This window comes from Motacilla alba, chromosome 6 (assembly GCF_015832195.1).
Source record: "Motacilla alba alba isolate MOTALB_02 chromosome 6, Motacilla_alba_V1.0_pri, whole genome shotgun sequence".
Lineage (NCBI taxonomy): Eukaryota > Metazoa > Chordata > Aves > Passeriformes > Motacillidae > Motacilla > Motacilla alba.
Window position 1 is genome coordinate 8,772,144 of NC_052021.1, and position 24,456 is coordinate 8,796,599.

Here is a 24,456-nt window from a genome sequence, read left to right on the forward strand (position 1 = left end):
ACTAAATTTATATGATAAAGCAAAACTGGAAAATGGTAAATAGCTTTTTTATGGCCATTACTTTTCCTGATTTTTGTAAGGCAAACATTTTTCTCGTGTACCTGTGCTGTTTCTGTCAGTGCCTTACAATAGGCAAACACTAGTATAGTGATGAAATGCAACTGCAGGAGCCTATTTTAAAATTAATCATCCATAATTAATTAGTAATATCTCCTTTCTGGTAAATTATATCTAAATTGCAGAAAATTATCCTTGCTGAGAATGATAAAGTCATCTGCAGCTTTGCAGGATTTCAGAGTAACATTTTGCATATATTTATGTATTATAATGGCTACAGATACATCAGAGTATTCAATTCCACTTTGCACTATACTAAAAACACAAATGCATAAGAACTTAATCTTTAAATGGCACAGTATTCAAGGGGTCACCCAAACAACCTGAAGTGAAATAATTTGGAAAACAGATCCATGAAGGAGTAGGTGGAGAGAGGGTTAGTTTTTGATAGCCTTGTTATTTTAAGTGCCCACTAGATTTGTCCTGTCTCAGCCCTTGCAAAAGCCAGCACTGAGTGCTCTAAAGGCAGTATTAAAGAAAGTGGATTGTCTGTGTCCCAGTACAACACATGTCTGTTTCCAAACCATTAATAGTTTCTGTTCCTTCCAAAAACCCCAAACATAAATGCAGCCTCTCCTGACAGATAAAATCTTCTCTATCTTAAGGTTAAATTTCTTCAGAGTTCTACATCAGCAAATGAAAAATTTTAAAAAAAAAAGTTGAAAAAAATGGTTTGTTAAAAAAAATCAGTGAAGCTCACAACACAAATGAATGTTAATTCAAGATTTTCTAACAATCTTTTCAGCTAGATGTTTGGCAAAGTTTCCTTTGGACTTGATATCCTTATGTGCGGACAGCAGCAAAATTTTGCAATGACTCATGTTTTAGCAGCTGAACACCTGCAATGAAATGAGGACGCAAAAGTGCAGTGAGGATGAAGCATTTGGAGCAGGAGGAAAGCATGGTTCCTGTACATACAGATTTAATGACATTTAAAAATGCATGATCCTCTATGTATATGCACCCAGTCATCAGATTCAGAACATGAGCACAGAAATCAGGTTCTTTCACACCAGACATCATTGCTGACACTGAGAGACTTGGTAAAACTGCCAGTAAAGCAGCATTTAGACTCAAAAGGGCTTTGTGTACCTCTGGCCAGTGCATCCAATTTCCGTATTTTTTTTAGCTCAATTGACCCATAAAGCCTCACAAAAGTGCTATCAGTTATTGTTAGATATACAAAACTAGATGCAAGCCTCCTGCCTCTCATGATTTCAACATTCAGGTTCAAAATCTCATGCAACATTCTAGTGGAGTAAAAAAATATTTTAAATTATTGCCTCTTCTACCTGCAATAGTAAAAAGAAAGCCATTTAAATGAAGCTATGTAAGCAATTCATAAAATCATTTGCTCAACAATTTCCCCCCCTCTTCACAGTGTCTACAAATCCATGTAATTGAGTGTTCCAAGCACATTTGATTGGGATCCCTGTGAGAATTACCCCATCCCTTGGATTAGTCATTGTGAAGAAAAATGTAGGAGGGTTTGTGTTTTGGGAGGTTTTTTGGCCCAGTGGAAAGAAACTTCCTTCAAAGCCAATTTATCCCAGAATGGGAGGGCTTTGTTTACACTTAAGTTTTAGCAATTCAATGAGGTTTGCTTGGGCTTTAATTATAATTATTATTCTCTTTAAGCACAAAGAGTCTTAGCATATTGTAAATGTCAACAATAGCAGACAAGATTTTAGCTCTAAGGAAGAAATAGAATACCAGAGGAGGATTTAGAAGAAATAAGGCAGGCATAATTTAACTTGAACTATTGAAAGAAGAATGTATTATTTCTACAGTTCTGTTACCAGCACTCACAAATCACTAGCAGCTCCTTAAACATAGAAATTGCCTTCTAAAAACAGAAGAGGCATATTATTTTTTCCCAAAATTACTCAAAAATATTTCAAGATGTTTATATACTGCATATAAAACAGAGATATGGACTAATACGTTGAATGTTTGTAACATAAATAAAAGCGAGAAAGAGACAGAGAGATGAAGTGCTAATTGCCAGAAAATTAATATTGAACTTTTTTCCTGTTAAATTCTGAGAAGTGAATGTCCCTGGAAACCTATTTCATACAATTGCTTGTGGGTGCAAATTGTTCAAGATGCCATAAATACTTCATTCAGCTCCAGTCAAGTGATAGCATGTCACCAACTGCAGAAGGGAGAAGGGAAGGATGGAGCACTGTTCTCTAATAAAGGTGCCGACTGAGAGTGCTCCGGGAGGAAGGAGCTCAGCATCTTCAGTGGCCAGGATTGAAGGAAGGCCACAAATCACTGTGAAATGACCCCAAAAGCCCAAACTAAAAGCAGGATATCTATAAAGAATCAGTCAGAACACTTAGCAGGAACTAGGGTGAAAGAGAAACAGAGAAGGCTTTGCTTTCCAATGAGGACACTGAGGTGATTATGTAAACAGGGCAGAGATAAATTACAGCTGTTTAATACAGTGCTATACTGGAAATTTTTAGCTTCAGCTCAAATTGAAATTGCTGTGATTCACGTAACCCTGCCACATTGATAAAGCAGTTTTGTATTAATTTTTAAAGGAATTAATCTGCTCTCTTTTATTACAGACTTCTTTTTTTTAAACTTGCTTACTATCCTAGGCATGCAGAGAGTTCTGCTTTAGGCTGCTGTGCTGCAGGGATATGCATGCAACCTTCCTGCAGTCAGCTCCCCAGCTCACAGGCAAGGCAGGCTCACAAGGAACTACAGATCCTTCAGAGATCCACCTCAACAAAAACATTTTTCACTTCAGTGAAGCTGCCAAAAATACAAGTAATGCTGAGCGTTAAAGGTTTTGTAAAGCTGATAATGCCTTCTATATTCAAGTCAATAACTACATGCAACTGGGTTACAGCCTCCATTTCACTGGTGTTCAAAAGACAAGGTTGTATACAAACACTGCAAAGAAGGAAGAGTCAAGTCTATGAAGCAATTGATATCACCTATATTTATAAAGGCAAATCCTATTAAAATACATATCCCAAATAAATCATGTGTTCTTGAAGAATTAAGAAACCAAACCCTTCACAGTGGTCAGGAACTGCACACCTTCCACAGGAAATGTGAGAAGCACTGAACTACAAGATCTTTTCCTCCTCTTGAGATAGGTTGTATATAAAAAGTACAAAGTCTAAACTTACTCACACAACACATGTTTCCTGTCAGGTCTTCAGAAGGGCTCCTGGGTCACCTAGAACATCCTGCACACCAGCTCAGGACAAACTACTGGCCTGATTTACCAGAGTGTTTTATCTAGTGAACTCTTGAACGCCCTGCAGTACGATGCCTCCCTGAACTCTCCTGCCCAGCACTCCCATTGTCCAGCTGACCTCCCTGTTAGAAAGCATTCCCTCTTTAGCTTCAGGTCATTACTTCCTGTTAGACATCCCATGATCACCTTAATTCCTCCTCCTCCTCCTCGGCTCATGTTTCCTCTCAAGTGCCTGGCAGCTCTATTCCCCCAGGCAGGCTGTATATAACGTGTTCCTGAGGCCTCTCCTCAGAGGTTGTGCTCTCCCATCCTTTCATCATTTTTGTCACCTCTTTGAACTTTTCCCATTTATTCATTTCATTGTGCAGCCCTAATGATAAAAGCAATCCATACAAATAATACTTCTACTTGCAATTGAAAAAACACATCCATTGCTAAAAGAGGCAGGTGAATCCTCACTGTCTCAAAGGGGGATCCTTTAGAGTCTCAGATTCCTATGTCTGGGCCAAATAAACTAACAGAGAAGGTAAAAGTGCTAAATCTTCCCATTGCTGAATTATTAGTTTTTCTTATTGCTTTGCAAAAGGATCACATACTTTTCAAAATATAAAATTGTTTTTCTGGCACACATACACCCGTTACAATTGAGACAAATACATCTGGGATTTCTGCAGATGAAGAAAGGAACATTTTTCTCAACTGTTTAAGGAGGGACACTCTGTAGATTAGGCTTGCTTCAGTCCCTAAATGCCCTTTTAATGCATAACCTAAGATAGTTAACATTTTATAAATGCATTTACCATCCCTGTTCTGAATAAAGGCTGATTCCAGGTTTATAGCAATACCACTCAAAAGACTTTTCTCCTCTCCATTCTTACAGTCAAAGCAGTTTCATAGCTAAACACTAACTCTTGAAAACTTAGGAAAGGTCAGTGATTTCTACCGCAGTAACTTTGGCACAAGAGAGAACCAGGCACTGAGATGTTAAGACAGTTAACTAAGAACCATGTCTACATAAAAATTAGAGAAATTGGATTCTTCCACTATTTAGAAGTTTTTCACACATAAGATGGCAATGTCCCCTAACTTTGTACATCCACAATCAGATGAGATCTCTCTGGCCCACCCAAGAGATGATGAGACTGAAACCCAGACCTGTATTTTTAGGAAGAAAAATATATTACTTGCAGTATCAAACAAGGCAAAATAGATCTTGTATCAGCTTCCAATGGCTGGTGTCTATGACTTCTGCTAAGAAAAATCTGTTAAATCTGATTATTTCAGGTTCCATAATCCAAACACTGTTCTCATTTTTGTTCTGCATTTCACCAGAGGGTTGGTGTTCAGCACCTGGTTTTCATGAAGATATGCTATTAGCCAACACATTTTAACAAAAATCTGGTTGAAGTTTGTCAGTTTTCCCTGCTACAAAATATGAACTCAGCAAAACTGAAAATCTTAATAAGAAACCTCTTTTTCACATGAAATTTTCCATTTCCAGCTTCAAAACTGCTTTGTTCCTCAATTTCTTTTTCTAACTGGAGTTAAAGAAAAAAGAAAATAAATTTGTGCAAAATCTGAAAATAATATCCTTACATTTTCTTCTAGCATTGCTATTTCGATTTTTTTCAGAGGGCTTTTTTTCCCAAAAAACTGGAAAAAACCCTTAAACCATTTCCAAGGTGTAGAGTGAGATTGATAACAGCAGCCAGTATAGAGCAATATGGTACCTATAGTAAAAAATACCAACTGTGGAATTGAGTAAAGCCATCAAAGGAACTTATCGCCACACATTGTGAAGGATGCATTTCAGTAAAATACATAAAATGAGTTTTTAATTTAAGCTGCAGGTTGTCATTCTAGACTCCTTGAAAATCTGCTGAAGATAATTAGTTGCACTTATTGACTGAGACACTGAAGAACTGCAGTCATTTTAACTCTCCACAAAATAGAAGTTCAGCCTCTGTCTGGGAAAGGTTCTCCCCTACTCTGCACCTTGTATCTTCAAGCCTTTGGAGAATTCCTTTCTAAGATTTAAATTTTCTCTTATAAAGCTTTTCTGAATCAATCAAGATTCAATATAGGAAGATTGCCAAATAAATTACTTTTCATTTCTGCCCACTGTTAAACTCCTGCAGGGAGCTGGAAATATATCAGGGTCATTAGTCTTAATGCCTATAATACACAGTGCTTTAAGGTGAAGTGAGTAGTAAAAGAGTTTAATACAGTTTAATACTGGCCCCTACCATGGAGACACCTCAGGGCTCTGACAGGGCACTCACCTGACTCAGCAAACAATCCCAGAGCCCTGTGTCCCCAAGGGGGACACAACTTCCACCTAGCTGGGGTCTGAATAAAACATTTCCCTTTAACCTGCTTTGGATAGCTTCTTAGGACTCCCTGGCAATGTGCATTGCTCCTAAGAAAACAGCTGACTGAGCTGTGGAGGGCTACATGTACTTGGAGAGCACCTAACTCCCTCATTCTTCTACTGGAAATACCTGCATGTGCACAAACCTGAGGAGAATTTATCCCTCTGCTTAGTCTTTTCCAAACTACCTATTTGCCTCATTTATTTAGGATAAAATTTACCTTGTTATTTAAAAAATCACTGATGAACACAAATGTGGATCATTTACTAAGGCTGTTATGGTTAAAAAAAAAAAAACCAACCCTAATGAGCTAATTTGAGTTGATTTTTTTTAATTTAACAGGCTTTGATGGAGCAAAACTGATAATTGGAAACACGTCCCATCCACATTTTAATTTCTTGGTTCAGTCATATCCCCGGTTAGTTAAAAAAAATTCAAACCCCTACTTTATTGCCAAAATCTTAGCTAATGAATACACAAACTTAAACTGAGGCTCAAATTCTCATTCTCAACTCTGACATAGAAAGCACTGTAAAATAATTCATTATTTAATATTAAGAAAGCTGGATAAAACTAATTAATGCCAAAACTTAGCCCACAGCACCTTAATTAAAAGTTTGCCCAACAGCTACCTCCCTGTCCTAATTAGCATCACTGATTTCAAAAAACCACTAAGAAAAGAAGACAAACATATAATTCCAACTCGACATTTCATAAAAATCTCTTTGATTCAACTTTCAGCCATCAGTAATGTGCCCCTTTAAGACAAATTTGGAGATTTCCACAGCAAAGACAGCTCTCTCAGGCACATTATGTTTCCTTTCTAATAGATTATTGCAGATTTTCTGGTCACTTATTAACAGTAGATGAAATTCAGGACAAAAGTATTGACACAGAAGACAACCAGACAAAAATAATTCCCCCTCACAGAGCTGTATATTATATTATATAATATCTGGCCCATGTTGCCCCATTTGCATTAACCACGAAGCAAGCATTCCATAGAGCATGTGACATTTCAATTCCCTGGCACTAGAGTCTGACAATCTTATTTGACATTAAACAACCAGCACTGTCAAAAGGGCAAAACATGGCTCATAATACATGTTTCTGAAATGTTGATGGTAAAGAAACTGTGTGCTGACCTCATTAATGAAAGTCTGGGCTCCCCGTGGGCTCAGGAGGAGGATGGCCCTTCGCAAGGTGTCCCGGTAGCGGTTCAGCTCTTCCGTTTTCATGGTGGTAAAAAGGTTGGAAAACACTCTGCTAATGTTCCTGTCCACTTTTTGTAATGATACGTCAAGTCCCAGCCTGGAGGCCTGATCAAGAAATCCCTGCAGTCCACGTATATCTGTAACACAGAAGAAGGGGGGGAAAAAATAAATTAAATAAATTAAATAAATAAATAAGAGAAAAAAAAGCCACTGCATGAACCTCCTCCAGCTAGGCAAGCAACACTAACTAGGCAGAAAATACTTTTTTTACTTTTTTCCTGCAGTGCTCTCGGAAGAAGAGTATTCCACACAGCCATTTTTCATAGTGAGTGCCAACAGGGAAACTCCATCAGCTGCCTTTCCCTGAGGTCTGAGAAGGACTCTTAGGAAGAGCCAGTTCATGCATTTGGGCGGCTCTCCAAGCCTCCCCAGAGGCTCAAGGCTACAGGGTTTAACACTGCACAGACAACAAATTCCCACCCCAACAGCATCACAGGTCAAATGCAGAAATCCAGGAACAGATAAATAAGTAGGAGATAAATCACTCACACCTAAACTTCTCACTTTCTATAACCTCACACAGTTGCTTTTCCCAAGGAACAAATACAAGATCCAGAACATACGCAGCCTTCCTTTTGACTTACTGGGTTTTTTCATGTCCTGGAAATAACCTGCCTAACCAGAGGTTTGCCACTTATCCATGAACTCACAAAAGAAGACACAAAGCCCCAATGTAATTAAAATATATTTTAGTGTTAAAAAAAAAAAAAAAAAAAAGTGGTTCAAAGAAGAGAAATAATGCAAAAAGCCCCTTCAAAACACATTCCTTTGAGCTCTCTGCCTCAACTTCAGGATGCTTTGAAAAAATATATTTTCCTTAACCACATTTTTGGGCATTAACATGAAGAAATACATTTCATATGTTCATGCTGAAATCTGCTTGTTCAAACTGTACTCAATCTTCATTCATACTCTCAGCATTTATCTGTAATAAATGTCTGAGGTTTTATTTCGTAGTGAAATTTAGAACAAGAAAAATTTCAAAGCTTATATTGAACCAGGTTGCTCTCAAAATTAGCAGTGACTCGATCACAGCTGCACCATGTCCTTAGAAACCCTTAATTTTATGGGAAAAATGTCTAACTTGTCATGAATAACAAATTATTGAAGCCTCTCATGTTCATTTCTCACACCTTTGTCATTAAATTTCAGCTTATGGGAGAAGTCGAATGGTGGAAGTCAGAGCACACTTATTGATCCCATAGTGAAACGTTCTCTTCAGAAAATGCCACTGCAACTAACAACCTCTTCAAGCTATATTGTACCAGCTGGTGGATAGTTTGGGGTTTTTTAAATCCTGAAGTAACCTAGTGACACGGCTCAAGTCAGAGGATGGAGCCCAGTCCAGCTGAAGGCAGTAGCACTCCCTGCTGTCACACCTGAGTGGGCTCTTTGACCACCCCTAAACGTGGTCTTTCATGGCCACAGACTGGTGAAGTCCTTTTCATCCCCCTTAAAAAATGACACATGAAACCCAATATAAGTAATATCTTGTCAGGATACACCACTTTAGCTCATGTACAACTGCAATATATTAGGGTCAACTAGCAAATGTCAGATCCAAAAGAAAAACAAGCTGCCTTGAGTAGCTTCATGCCTCCATCCAAACATGAGAATGCTTGTAAATGTGATTAATTTGGCTTCAAAAACCAGCTGAATTGCAGAGAAACATCAGAAATAGTAGAAACTAAGTTTGGGGTGTGCCAACCACAGCAGACTACCTACTGACTTTATAGTTTTGGTTTAGTTGACATGATCATCCAGCCAGCCACCCCATCATGAAAGGTGCACTCACGAGGGCTGTGCTGATCTTTTGCTGCTTAACTCAGGCAAGTCTATAGCAGCTTTGTCCCTCTGTCATAAACCTTACACTTGCTCACCATCCGAAATTGCCAGTTAGGGGAGAATTAAACCCCAGGAATGGGTTTATTGTTATGCAGGCATTTTTGGAAAGCAACAGAGGACTTCAGCAGGCATATAACTGCTAAATATTGCAAGTGTGCTGAAATAATAACAGTGACAAACAACTATAATTTACAGGTTAAAGCATTTCACAAAAGTTGTCAAAGTCAGTTTGGAATTTGTGAATTTACATTCATTAGACAGCATTCATTACTATACCTATGCAAACTTGATGGATATGTGTGACACAAAAGACAAAGACTTTTCTTTCAATGATGTTTAGTCCTTAAAAATTACTGCAGTGCTTCACAAGCAGTAAGAAAATTCCCTTTCTCATGGTTTGGTAACTGCTGGTCTTTTTGTGCAAGCCTCCAAAGGAAAGCTGTTTACAAAAGATTAACTGTGCTGATACTGCTCTGGGGGGGTTTGCCTCACGTTTTCAGCTGACCTGATGAACTGCTGGTTAGAAATGTTCTCGGAGACAAGCGCAAAATACTTGATGCACTTGGTAAGACTATCTGGACTTGGAAGGGCATTGTATATTCCCTTACAGACCTTTTCCCCCAGGAAAGTGGACTATTTTCCAGTCTGAGAAATGGAAAGGATTCTGAGTTTTTCCAGCTAGGTGAGAAAGCAAAATCTGAGATGGATGAGATTGTCCAAGCTCAACTGTGCAAGCACAATCTGTGCGTTTTTCACAGATATAAGTGAATGTGAATTTATTCAGTGTTGGCAATTAGAAAGAACTGTGTGATGATACCTTCCTGAATGCTGACATGCCTGCTCCTACTTGACACCAGGAGAAAGAAGGGGGCTTGGTGGGAATTCAAAGGTGGAAATGGGAACTGAAGAGAATTGCTTGAAGAGGTGACTAACAACTTTAGGTGCCTACATAATGGAATAGTTTTTCACAAAATAATTATTCACAACAATTACCAAGAGGGCAATCGTTTCTTAAAATGTATCAGTACACAACTACACAAACACATGCCCATATGCAGGAGCATCTGTTTATAAGACATAATAAATTAGGCTCAGTCTATTTTATCTGACATCACACAAGGAAGTGAGTGCCCTCATTTTTTTTTCTCCATTTAGAAGACCACGAGTCCATGCAACACTTAAGAAAAGCTGAGCTTTGCTCCACAGCAGCTGAAACTGAAATATTTAGAAGTACAGTTACTAATTTCTTTCCACTTCTCATCATCTAGGACTGCTAATCTTTCATTTTCTTCAACACTAAAAGGAGTCTGATACAGTTCACATAAAATTTTATTAAAATAAAGGGTTCTATAAACAGTTCTGTCTGTTTAAATACAATTTTTTTCCTGTCTCTGTAGTCTTAACAGTGATTTTTTTTATTAAAAAGTTTGTATTCTAACATTAGAAAGTTACCCATGATCATTAATAATGAAATAATTCCTTGTGCCCATTCACTTCACACTTCGTAGGCCAAGCATAGCAACCCAAATTCTCACTTCAGTCTAGAACAAAGGACGGACCAGTTTGATGTAGGTACACAACCTACAGCTTCCTCTGCCTTCAGTCTTACAATTACTTGCTTCTCTCAGGTTGTAGCCTACACTTGGCCTTTGAAATAACATAATCATACTTTAATTTTCTAATTGCCTCTCTGATTTGTGCATGCTCAGCACAAGGACCTTCAGAGGCAATATTTGAACATTTCCTCTTAGAGAACATCAGTTTCTTGAAAAGGATGAAACACTTTAGAAGGAAAACTGCACTAGAGAAAATACACTTCTCATAAAAGGGATCTATGACACCACACCACACAAGAATTGGGTATGTTTACAGTACTCTAGTGTCCACCACAACCATGGAATCAGCAGGCTGGAACTGGATCTAGAAAAAAGTGAGAAAAGTTTAAAAAAAAGGCAAATTTCTTATTAATTTTCTGCCTCTTCTGTTACATCTGACCAGAGATAGAATAGAATCTCTGTGTCTGAGAGCCTTCGTGCTAATGCTGACAGATAAACCACATGTGCAGGTCTGACAACAGGAGGACAGGACAATTTTAGGGATAACCATTACAAGGAGGGAAGGAAAGCCTTTATACACTGCCAAGATATGAATTCTGTCGCTGTGACAACAAAACTAATGCTTGCCATAAATAAAGGGCTTTATTGTACTATAGGAATAATGGAATATATAATTTCCTGCTGGAGGTTAGGTTGGGTACTGTGCTGGCTGATTGGAACACAAACATAAAAGAATAGTACTAAATGTGGCATTAGCTACCTATAAAGCTTATTGTCACCTACAAAGCACTTCATTTTTATTACATTATTTATAATCTTTTTTGTACAAAAAAGTTCCTAGAGTTTACTGTAGCATTCATCTTTCATGAATTTACAGAATATGATTCTTGGCCTTGACAAAAGAGCTTGAAGCTATTATTTCTGTGTGAAACAGCTGTGTGGCTGGGCACAGCTGGCCTTTTAGGATGGCTCATTGCAGAAAAGAATTTCCAGGAGGTAAAGAGCACTATATCGTCTTTTCAACACCAGTTCCTAACCCCACTTGACAGAAACAGAGGCAGCACATGGCCAGGAAACATTTTACTTTGGGTGGAAAACAGCTGGAAGCAAAGTGAAGTCCCAAGCTGGAGCTGAAAGCACAGCTGAAGAAGCAGCAGGATATAATTTCACACCCTGTCATTCTCATCCAAGCAGATTCTGGGAGGAACAAGTGTCGTCACCGAGTTCTGTTTTCAAATAACCTACGCAAATCCTTTCACTGGTACATTTGTAAAAGGGAAAAATAAATAAGTGTGAAAAACAATGAGATCAGGCAGGAGATGGTGAGGTTTGGAGTTTTCTCATTTGCAGATTGCAGGTTCTGCACTTCACACTTTTTTTTCCCAGTGTCAGTTTTATTTGAGCGTTGTTTTGATGATATTTAAAGCAGTGAGAAGAGTATCAGAGAGGCTTGGATAGTTTCATTATTTTAACATTTATACACTTACAAAAATAAGTTTACCTTGTCCAAGAATTGAGGATGGGTATTCAAGGCATTGTTCTTTATACTTAAATTCCAAGAGAGAAGAAAAACAAACCTGTTTCTTCTCTCATTCAAAGATACACTTTATTGTCATTTTGATTCTCTTCAAATTGGACAATTATTTCATTTCTTAGCACAGAATAAAACACACATCTCCAGGACTCATTGATTCAAAAGATAACACATAAGCACTCTGAAACATGTTTCCTAAACCCCTTCAGTTTAGTGGGTTTTATTCTTCTTATTTTACATTGGCTGTTCTCCCTAATTCTCACAACTGCCAATTGTTTGCATTACAAAAATAAGGGATAATATGCCTGGTGTTAGAAACAGAGACACATATCCTGATGATTAGTCTCCTGCTGCATTGTCAGCTTTCTGAATAAATTATTTTCAATACCATCTTTGTGTCCTTGCTGCAGATAATAACCTACTTGAAGGATTTGAACATTGTAGAATTTTAGAAAACTGAAAGTGGACATACTTCAGAAGTAGCTATTATTATTCAGTCAATAGATAACAACTTTTTTTTTTCTCCAAACACTAGTTGTTTTTTTTCTCCAAACTACTAGAACAGCAGAAGACTACTATAAATGTTTCTGAAGGGGAATTATTTTGTCCAAATCATCTAGAAGAATCATATTTTGAGCCAACACTGAAACTTTGGATCTAAAATACTCACAGAATTATTTTAACTGTTCAAATAGAGTGATGGGACCAGCAAGTATAACAACATAGTCTGTTACAATAGATATGACTGCATAAATATTAGAACATAAATACTTATTGGGGCCAAGTGAAACTGTGAAATGATATTAATACAATATATTTTCTAATTTTTTTTCTCTGCTCTTGCAGTGTCTCCCCAAGCTTGTATTTCTCACTTCACCTACATAATTTCCTCGGGTGTCTTTGCCTGCCATATTCCCACAATCAGTGCTAACATAATTTTTTTCAACAACCATTAAGAACTCACAATTTCAAACTGTGTCTAATTTTGTTACCTCACTCCTAATTAAGTTTTATTTCAAGAACTTTCTACTAAAAAAAATCCTTGGCTTCTTGCATGCTTTTAGATATGCCAAAGTTCACAGTAACACCTCTGCAATTATATCCCAATTTCTTTGCCTTTTTTCTAATAAAGAAATGAAGTCAGTAACTAAGCAGTCATTATTATAGCAAGCAGCTAAAATATCAAGTACAATAAATCCATTAATTAGATTGGATATTTTTTTATTATTCAGCTTGGCTAAGAAAAGTTGGACCAAATGAGACCAGACAGGAAGTTCTGCTGCACTACATGACCTGTCTGTGATACACAGAGGGTAAACCAGGAGGAATTGTGAATACTTCCCTTGAATATTCTCCCAACAATTCAGTTTGCAGAGCAAGGAATTCCTCAGGCTGGTGTGGTTTCTCTGTATTTCTATACACTAATGGTCCATGTAACCCTACAAAGCTTTCTCCTCCACACAACAGCTCAGCTTGCTTTAAGCCAATGCAAACTTTAAGCATCCAAATCAGTTGACAACCAGCATAAAAATAAAAACTTGGGAATTTTCAGAATCCCACTGGATCTCCCATTTACTGATTTTACCTTTCTCTCCTCAACAGTCCTACTAACAGGGATCAAACACAAAGCAATATACCAGCACCTGCACTGCCTGACCAAACAGACGCAGCAGCCGCATAGTCCCTTCTCTCAAAGACATGAGAGAAGAGCAAGAAACGAGACATTTCAGAGGGAAAAAAAAGCAGCAGGCTATCAGAAATTTAAACTTTGAAAAATGCATAGAATACTGATTCACCATTTAAATCAAGATCACAGACTGACATTTGACCACCTCTCCATAGAAACAAAGTCCTACCATGTGTGTTTCGATCCAAGCATCAGGGTCAACCAAACACAAACTTCTACTCTGAACTCCTTGTAATATCAAAGGTTGAAGTTTCTATAATGGCTGCAGAAATTGTCAATACTGCCCACATCAATATTATTTTCAGACTTTCAAAGATAAAAACTATTTTGAATAGAGTCAAATCACAGGTTATTTTCACTCCCAAACAGATGGAAAAGGGACAGAACGCACCACAAAGCCAGATGTGTTGCATGTGTAAACAGATGCTTCCAGACTCATCATAAAAGGTTAAAATATTTAAGTTACTCTGCACAAGTGATGTTTCACACCTGAAACAGCTGATCCAATCTGAAGGTAACTGGAGCTTCTCAGGAGGCCCAGAAGCACAAAAGCCTTTTAAAGGCTACAACAGCCCTTTCACATTTAGCATAAAAGGTCAACTACAGGTCTCTCCTGCTGGATTTTAACACTTAGCATTCAAAAGCACAAGGGAAAGCACCTCAGGAAATTCATTACTGTTGGAAAAAATGTGGACATATGCTACAACTGATGTAGAAAGGGAATTCACTGAAGAACTAACATTTCTATTCAAAGCATCCATTTGATTCTTCCAAGTGCAATAATTACCAACTGTTTACCCAATGGTAAACCACTGAAATGAGCTGTAATAGCTTATAACCTCACTACTACTGTTTATATATTAAAATATCTTTCAAGACACTGCACAGTGCAACTGCTGTATCTTCTTGTGAGACCAAAAATAGCTGCATTGGCAGAAAATATGCTTTTGCTGATGTATAGCCTCAGTTGAAATGAAATCTTTTTCACATAAATTAATTTCTATAATTGCATTAAATTGCTGAGTTTAATATTTGCTGTCACTGAGTACCAGAAACCTAAACATCAATCCACCAATATCTTAAGAAAACACATCTTTTTTCTCTCAAAGGGCTGAGATGCAGCTTTCTGTAGTCATATTATTTTACATGAATATCTGAATTAATATTATCCATTTAAGATGTTAGGACTGTAAGCCTGTCAGCTTTCGCAGAAATGTAGCTGTAACTGTACGGTAAGTTTGGTTATTGTATTTTGATATTTGAAGAAAACCCTTCAGAAATAAGACCAGTAACCCTAAACTAAGGATAAGCAAAGGCAAGTAAAAGCATCCCGAAACAAACCAAAGGTGCCAAGGGCGTACCTGGAATAGAGAGGCAAAGGTTCTCTGTTCTCATTCAGAGAAAATCAGAAGTCACCTGAGGATCTGAGAGATTCATTCTGTGTGTGCATAGCTAACTGTCCAGCAGAGAAGTCAGAAGCTCATCCCTTTGGATTTAATGGGCTGCAGAGTGAGTCTCTCTCTTGTTTAAGTAAGCTTTAAACACTGCATGTTCTGACCTCAAGAGAGACAGCAATGGAGCTACTGCAGATAAAGAAATCAAATCACCCCTTGAGGAAAGGCTACTGGCAGGAAGACCTTGTTCTTCCACATGTGTGACAGTAATTACCATGTGTGTTCATACAACACCTTTCAGCTAAGGATCCCAATGCACTTTATAAACACCTGGACAGCATAAAATGTATAAATGCATGACACAGGAGCTTGGTGCTCTTGTCTACTTAACTCCTAGTCAGCAAATACTAATTCAACTCTTTATTCGTACAGCCTCACTTGGAGTATTGTGTGCAGTTTTGGACACCAACATATAAGATATAAACCTATTAGAGAGTGTCCAAAGGAGGCCATGAGGATGGGGAAGGGCCTTGAGAGGAAGCTGTGTGAGCAGCAGCTGAGGCGCCTTGTTCAGTTCAGCCTGGAGAGGAGGAGGCTGAGGGGAGACCTCACTGCAGTCACAGCTTCCTCCTGAGGGTCAGAGGAGGGGCAGGCACTGATCTCTGCTCTGTGCTGACACTGACAGGAGCCAAGGGAGTGGCCTGGAGTTGTGTCAGGGGAGGTTGAGGCTGGATATCAGGAAAATGTTCTTTACCCAGGGGTGGTTGGGCACTGGAACAGGCTCCCCAGGGCAGTGGTCACAGCTCCAAGGCTGACAGAGCTCAAGGAGCATGAGACAATCCTCTCAGGCACACGATGAGACTCTTGGGGATGGTGCTGTGCAGGGCCAGGAGTTGGACCCAAGGATCCTTGTGGGTCTCTTTCAACTCAGCTTATTCTTTAATTCTGTGATTGGAGAAGCTTTCTCTCATTTCTGTAAGTTCAAGTAAAAGTTATGTGTCTGGGCATACAAACAGCAGAGAGGCCATCAGAGTCAGCTCTAATGCTGTTGGCACCCTCCAGGGACGGAGTCTTCACTGAGGAAACATTCTCTGTAAGGTTACTACTTCTCTACCAGTCTCAGATTTTTCATAACCAAGTTCTCAATGATGTTAATTTTGTACTACCTCCAATCTCCTGCACGGCCACTTGGGCAGGTTTCACTCCAAAGCTTGCTTTCCAGAACCTTCAGTACCACATGGTTCGGGGCACTGAGCCTGGTCCCCAGGAACCCTCCCTGACTGGGTGGGCAGCTGGCTGCAGCTCTGACTAAGGCTCTGTCACCACAGCACAGGTACCAGATGGACACCAGCTCACCAGGAGCCCGAGCTGCACAGAGCTCACTGCCCTGCCAAGCCCATCCTCAACCTGGCCAATATTTGCTCACGTGCTGGCAACAGTGGGACATATTTTTATGGGACAACAGTAGGCATATTTTTAGCTCAGAAACAGGGAAGAAGGACCCTTTGGACAATCTTTATTTTATTTACATGATGTCCATCAGGCTGTAATGAGTATAGTAGTATTGGCAGTTTGATTTCCTTGGATAGCTGTTTGACTCACAAAGAGCATTTTTATACAGACATTGAATTTGGAAAAAGAGAAAAAAATGCATCCTCCTTTAATTTCCTTATTTTTAAGCCCATTTTTGCAATATTATTTCCATAAAACTCTGCAGAAAAATGCAAAGGGATAAAAAAATCAATTGTAGACTCCTCTTTTCTCCAGTGTTTTCTGACAAAAGCAAGATGAGAAGGATCCCTACTGAGATAACAAATCTCTTGGCAGAAGAAATAGGGAGTTGAAAATAAAAACTAAGTTCATGTCACATCTAATGACCACCAATTACTCCCTCTTGTAGGAATCTGCCAATAACAAACAAAGAGAAAAAATCAATTGCCAATTATTCACTTGCATCATGACAACTACTGTAGTACAACGGCAAACACAAGTACTCCGTTCTCTAACAACAGAACTCTGAACCCAGAGTGGAGGGAAAAAAACACATAACCAACATGCTAGAGAAGACAGAAATAGATCATCTGGGTTTTGTTCATCAGCTAAAACCTGCTTAGGCTCCCTCTCTTAGCTCCATGCTTTAGGAACTCAAAAGACAACTGGACATTCTGAGGTGGAACACTGCAGCAGGACTACTGTCAGAAGGCTCTCCACTCATCAGATTGCAAAAAAAAATAAGAAAATAAGCACATTTTTACAAACTGAAAAATGAGATGTTGCAGGCCTTAGTCTCACAAACATTCAAGTCTCTATTTTGCTCTGTGTGAGGAAACTCAATGCCAAGTCCTCTCCCACGTACAAGATCTCTCAACACATGAACATAGTGCATAGTTACTACACACTGCAATTTATTCCTTTGATGATGATTATCAGGACAAACACTTAAAATGCACAGGACACACTTACACCTTTCTGGATGTGAAGCCACTCTTTCCCAAAAGCAATAGACAAGCAAAAGAAGCTTCTCAGCTTTTTAATCCCCACTCCCATGCTACTCTTCTCTCCAAGCTACAATCCTGACTGTTTAACAGCTTATGTTCATGATGGAATATCTGGCCTTTGTGAAGGCACTGTAAATTTTTTTTTTTACTTTTTTTCTACAGCGTGACAGCTAAGAGAAATATTTACAGGCTTAGGACAACAGTGTCTCCTCATTAAATATTCAACTGTAGAAAAGGATAATGGTAAACAGACACCTGAGGAGTCAACTCTTCACATCCAAAAGCAAGACCTATTTGGGGTTCTCAGTTACTTAGTGGCAGGAGGGGAGGTCTATTTGCATGTTTATGAAATTGGGGCCTCCTATAGCATCTCCTGTGTGTGTATTTATGAGTAAATGAATTGAGAGATCTATCTGCCTCAGTAAATTTAAATTTGATTGTAAGACTCAGAGACAAAGCAACTCCCCCAAAATCTGACAAGCTTTTATTCACTTATCACAGCCATTCATCTGAAGGCCATTTAGAAAGTCCAACACACCCTAAGGTTAATATTTCAAGGGGTCTTACTTTTTTCCCCCTAATTAACTTCATTCCTTAGCTAATGTCTTCTCATTTACTGGAAAGGAGTCTGACAACTCCAAAAGTCACCAGAGGAACTGTCATCATTAAAAAAGGATGTGAAGGACATCTCTGGCTGAGCAACAGCATGTAGGTGCTGCTATCTTTGGTGGGTGCTGGCAAATCCACACATCTGAAGATAGCTCACAGGAGCAGACACTGTGCTAATTTCAGTTACTTTAAATAAAGCAATGGCTTGGAAAAGGACAAGATGTTGTGCCAGAAAGGATAGGATAATATTTTACTGCCAGACATCTCAAAGTCCATCAATCAGGTGAAGACAAGACTAATGTAATTATTGACTTCTCTTTTTTCTAATCTTGTGGAGAAGCTGGAAAGGGGAAAAGAAAAACCCCACCTTAAGAAAAGATGACAATTACTATAATACAGTGAAAGGAAAACAAAAAATATTAGAACTATAGCTAATAAATTCACATTACTTTCACATACTCAATTTTCTGAGGGGAAAAAAAATCTAAACCTGCTGAGTTCACAGGAACAATTCAACTATGTGATGTTTTATAAAGACATGGAAACTCTATTTGAACTCCAGATGAACCATACAACATTTTTATTTTTATCTTTAATTCTGCTCTTCACTCCAGGCAGAATCAATCTCAGGTTTTTATTCTGAGGACACAACACATCAACACAGCATAAAGCTTTAAGATAACATCCACATATTTTAATTAATCATAAAAGGAGCAGATGAGAACTAACAGTTCTCATTCTATGAGCTTTTTTACGCACCAAGTATAGGTAAGGCCACTTGCAGTTGTTTTAGGGTTTGAGTTTATTGATCATGACAATCATCACATTATGTGTGTTCCTACATAATATGTTCAAGCACTTCTGCATCTGAAATATATTTGGTTAGTATAATTAATAACTCGGAGCAGGGGGAAGCAGGGTTAGAAGCTTCTTATCAGGAGAATATGACACAGATCTCTGAAAGGCAACTTAAGAATGCCAGCTGGAAATCTTTGGAAGGCAAAATGAGACTGAATGGGGTTTTGGTTGTTTGTGTTGAGGTGGTTTTTTTGTTTGGGTTCTTTTGGGGTTTTTTGTTTGTTTGTTTTTTGGTTTTGTTTTTTTTTTTTCTTAGATTTCCTTGTAATTTCATTCTCCTAATTTCCTCCTTTGAGCAAAAATGACGTTCATTTCAGTTTAAGTATTTCTTCAGCTCTCTTAATTCACTCATACAATTATTTTTCTCACTGTCAAAAGGTGCTCTTGGGTCAGAGAGCACATGAACAGATTTCCTCTGCACCGTCTTCCTCCTCACCCTAAACATCCCTGCATGGACCGTTCACTTAAGGTGCTTGTGGGTCCCTTCCAGCTGCGACTGTTCTGTGGTTGATTTGGATGCATTTCCTGACACTGCGCTACACTGACTTCCACAGCAGCAGAGACAATATAGCTGTAAACTTCAGGGAATGAGACAGCCATGTAAGCTGCTGGAAACACCCTGACTTCAAAGCCTTCTAGCAAGAGGTTGCAGATACAGTTTCACACTTCATTTCTCCTGACATGTCCCCAGAAACACCGCTGTGCGTATCCAGTGACAGTAAACCACACATCCCAGCCACCTCCAAGGCTTTCATACACTAGCTACTGTTTCCATGAAAAAGAAACATTATTTTTTCCCCTGGAAACAAGTGCTCAGTGTTTGTATGAACAGAGGTCTTTTGCTCAAAAGAGTGGAATGAATGATCAGCAAAATGTGCTTTAACACTGGAAAAAGAGAGAGATGGAAGTTGAGCTCTTGAGATTTAGAAGGTCACTGATTGCATTCTTTAGACAGCAGGACCTTTTTTGTTTGTTTGTTTTTAATGTAGAAAGAGTCTAATATTAAAAATATCAGCTTATTGGTCTCTGGATATATTATAATAGTATCCTGATTCCTGCTTTCTTTCACCCACTATCCCTAAGTCTTACAAGTAAACAAACAAAGAGACATTTTCCTATGTTTTCTAAATTTAAATTGTAATTTTTCTGATTGAAATGATTGAAACATACAATTTTAATTGACCTTTAATGAGTGAAATTAACACCTATTCTCCTCTTACAGAGACCCTACTCATCTCTAGATGAAGTGATCCATGATTGATTTATTGATTCCACAATGTTGAAAAACTTACTTACATAGAACATATATAAGCATGCGTGCATATATATATGTGTGCATATATATATATAATGTGTGTATATATATATGTATGTATGTATACGTGTGTATATCTATCGAAGCACTCTTTCCCAGCCCCACAAGGATAAATTCGAGCTAAACCATGAAAATCTGCTTAAATCTCTGTAGCACAAGAGGCAGGAGGGGGTAATAGGGTTCCATTGCTACAGCAATAAATAGCAAGCAATAAAAGCATTCCCTTGAGCAGCCGTGGTACCGTGTAAGTGCAGAAGCTAAAGGAGGAATATTAGGATGAATATAGACTAGTTAATTGAGGATAAACATACCAGGGGAAAAAAAGAGCCTTGTTGAACTTTGCAGTATGCTGATGACAATTTGAAGAGACAGTGAGTAAAAAAACCTTCATAGAAAAGAAGAAAGTGAATCATGTGAAATTCGCAGTGGATTTAGTGAAGTGCATAGTCCCATGGGCTGAAGAGATGTGAAGAGAGATAGCAGGGTTGACTGTGAAAATGAAAGAACTGGACACTGAAGAGTGCCATGGGAATACTGAGGCAAATTCTTCCAGCAACTACTAAAGAACAGAAAGGAAAGAACCAACACAAAGTGAAGTGTAACCTCAAGGCTGCTACTTCATTTACATTTTTGACCTGGTTCTGAAGAAAGAAAACAAACAAATGAACAAACAATCTCCAAAACCACCTACAAACCAAAAAGAAGTTGAGAATAATCAAAACTAACTGTTCCAAAACTTTTTATTTTTTTCTGATTTTATATTTCACTCCTGCAAGTTATTTTGTTGTGGTATTTATCTGACACTGCCTTTGATGTTTTATATCTCAATTTCTAGTCTTCGTTTTTTTATCCAACCTATCCCTTATTCCCACTGCAATAAATAGTCACTTGGATTTACCATTCCCTTCAGCCAACTGAGCAGCATATATATTTTTATTATATACACACATTAAAAAATTGATAAAAACAATATGAAAGTTCTTATTTCATAATGTACACTATTTAAGGCAAGGGTTTGAACCTTTTTTTTTTCAATTTCTAATTGCATTTACAATTTTAGTGTGACACTGTCAGTGGAAAAATTAAAATAAGCTACAAATATAGCCTTTAAAGACACAAGTGGATGTTTCTTGCATTTTCTATATAAATAATATGACTGGAGAGTCAAAAGAACAGGTTATACTGTTCTTTAGGGAGACTTAAAACTCAAGGTTGAATATCATTCTGCTTTCAGACAGATACTACTACTTTCTCCTTGTTAAAGACTTTCCAAAGGTCTGCATAGACACTCAAATGTCTGATGTCTCAGACTCATCAGATGTCTGATGTCTATTTTTGTTACAGCCTGCACTTCAACTAATTTGAATGCCTCATATTAGTGCTCTAATTATAGATTTCATATAATCTGATTACTGTTACAAACTAAGGGTCAAGCTCTTCTTAAAGTTGCCTGGTTTCTTTTAGGCTCTACTGAAAGTAGCTGAAAGTGATGTTAAAATCTAAGTTATTGTATCTTGCAGGTTTATTAAAGGGATCTGATACTTTTTGATTATGCTACATTGAAAGCAGTAATTTCATAATTTTGTTTTCAATGGGCACATATAACTAATGGCAACTTAATAAAGTTAGAGTTAATTTTTCTTCACAGCCATAGTCATCAAATTTTAATGTCTTTTTTTGATGCAGTTCTCTGGATTCAACTGCCCCCATCTACTCACCTCTACCCCCAGAGCACCCTCACTCTTGTTCCTCACTCACACCTCAGTCATTCCCTCCATGGAATCGTTAATAGTCCACCACCTTCTCCCCGTGCACCCCAAAAAAGCCTCTTTATGGTGTGAAACAGAGCATGGTTCCCTCAGGGGCTCAGTGGAGCAGCAGGCAGAGCTGTCCTGAGCACTGCAGGTCAGCCAGGATGGCCACTGACCTGTGAGGAGCAAGGCCAGGCAGGGAGCTGGAGAGCCCCTAAAGCCCTTCCTAATTCACAGGGTCTCACTCCTGCAGGTCATCTCACCCCAGAAGGGGCCCTGCTGCAGATGACTCCACAGCATCATCACCAGTGGTGCCAGGATCCCATCCTGTGTCCCTGAAGGTCTCTGCAGCTCCTGCCAGCTGCACACGAGCTTTGCTTTTCCCACACCTCCCAGGGCTGCTGCTGCAGGGGATGGCAGGGTGGAGGAGAGGGAAAGAGAGCTGTGAGAGCAGGGAAGGAGAGGAAGCAGGGGATTTATTCCACAAAGGCATCCCCTGGACTGGAGAACCACTGCCTTGTAGGATGGGATCCAGCTGGGACTTGGAACAATCAATCAGTTCCCAAGGGTCCAGTGTTCCACTTCAGCAGCACCAAACTCATGCAAGGGGTTAATAACTAATGATAATCAGGCCAGGATTATTTCCTACAAGAACAAATACATTGAGAAGAGGTGTTCTTCCAGGTTTAGCAGTACTTTTTTTTTTTTTTTTTAATATAGACTGCTGCAGAATTAGGAAGGTAAAACTCCACAGCACACCTCTAAATCCCCCATCTCTTTGGGTGGCATGGTACCCTGCCTTTCACATCGACTCTGAGGCTCAGTGTCCCCCTCTGCCTCCTCTCCATTTTTCTGACAGAGGCTAAGATCAGAAAAGACAGCTTGCTCTGACATTTCCAGATGGAGAAAGAAGCAGGCAAAGCCAGTCCATTTGGATAGAGGTGGGATGGCCAGCTCACAGAGGGAAAATGCCAGCTCTCCATACAGGAGCAGATGATTTTTTTCATGGCTCCTTGCTGCTTTGATCCTGAATAATCTGTAGCTAACTGTGTTCATCAGCCTGTGCTCGTCAGGCTGACATGCCCTTCCCTGCAGGTGGCCATCCCAGAAACCATCATCCAACTATTTTGCACAGGCAATAATATTAGGGAAGCAGTGGCAGGGAACCTTTTGGTACTAGCAGACTTTGATTGTGATAATGCTTATTAAATCTGATACACTGAATGAATACACACAGTTTTATTATTCAGCTAAGGAACTGTATTATAAAGCATACAGATAGTCACATTCTGATATTAACCTTAACCAAGTGCTTGGGCTATGGTGAAAGAAATAAAAAAGATGTAGGGAAAAACTTTGAAAATGCCGTCAAGTGAATAGAGCCATGATTTAAGTGATAAGAACACTCAGTCTTTTCATCACAGACAGATAGGGCACAGTTAGAGCTGAGTATTCTGACCACCTGTAACAGCATGCCTGGAAATGCAAAAATTTACCTTGTGATTAAAATGTGACTTATACCACTGACAGTGATTAGTCTTCAGCAGTTCGAATAACTTTAACATTACAAAGCTAAATTCTGTATGCTTATTACATGTGATTATTATTTTATAAGAAATCCTGAAGGCACTGAGCCAGAAAACAAGAGGGAATACTTCCAAATTCCATTTTTAATGTTAAAAATGCCTGAATGATGCAAAGGCATCTGTAACTGTGATTTTAGATATGTAATTCCCAACTACAACTGGAAGAAAAATAGTTATTTTCAACATTCTAGCACTTATTTTTTATCTTGGAAAAAAATCATAATATCAAATATCATTTGAATATCAATATCATTTGAAGAGATAAAACTTCATGAAGAGCATTGGCAAGTTATTTCATTATCAAGTTATCATGAATTTCCTTCTTTATGGCAGTGTAACTTGCATGTCATCTACCCAGGGATAGGTCCTGTCAGCACTTCATGAGAGAAGATTCATTCTCAGAGGAAGTACATATCCCAACAAAAAGTGAGGAAAGAAAAAATTTGACTAAAATTATTTAGTCTTTAGAATTGTATTAGAAGTAAACCAGAAGAGATCTTGGAAGCTTCCTACACTTAAACTATTAATCTCTGGCTTCTGGCAAGTCTCTCAGGATCGTATTCATTGACATACTTAGAGGTCTGATGTTGTAAAGAGGTGACACTTGTGAAAATTTCAGAACTTTCCAGTCTATTCCCCAATAAAACTGTTAAGCTCCTGCGTGCTTTCAACACTATTCTAAAACAAAATCCTAAAAATTTAATTCTGGATGTCTCTGCCTCCACTCCCCATCTAAATCATTTAGAGCATTATTTTACATGGTTATTGCAAGGACAAAACACTTTAAAGTGAGTAAATTACCCAGATTCTACATTAACAGCAGCGATAGTCACTTAATTT

The 24,456-nt window shown here is 38.5% G+C and overlaps 1 protein-coding gene across 5 annotated transcripts in view; it reads right to left on the minus strand.

Annotated features, from left to right (window-relative positions):
- GRID1 (glutamate ionotropic receptor delta type subunit 1) overlaps positions 1-24,456 on the minus strand; it is a 486,075-nt gene that overhangs the window by 211,428 nt on the left and 250,191 nt on the right. For all 5 annotated transcript variants that reach the window (XM_038140277.1, XM_038140278.1, XM_038140279.1 and 2 more), the window contains exon 4: positions 6,855-7,060. In XM_038140277.1, coding sequence (XP_037996205.1) covers positions 6,855-7,060 — 206 coding nt within the window. The remainder of the gene's footprint in view (positions 1-6,854; positions 7,061-24,456) is intronic.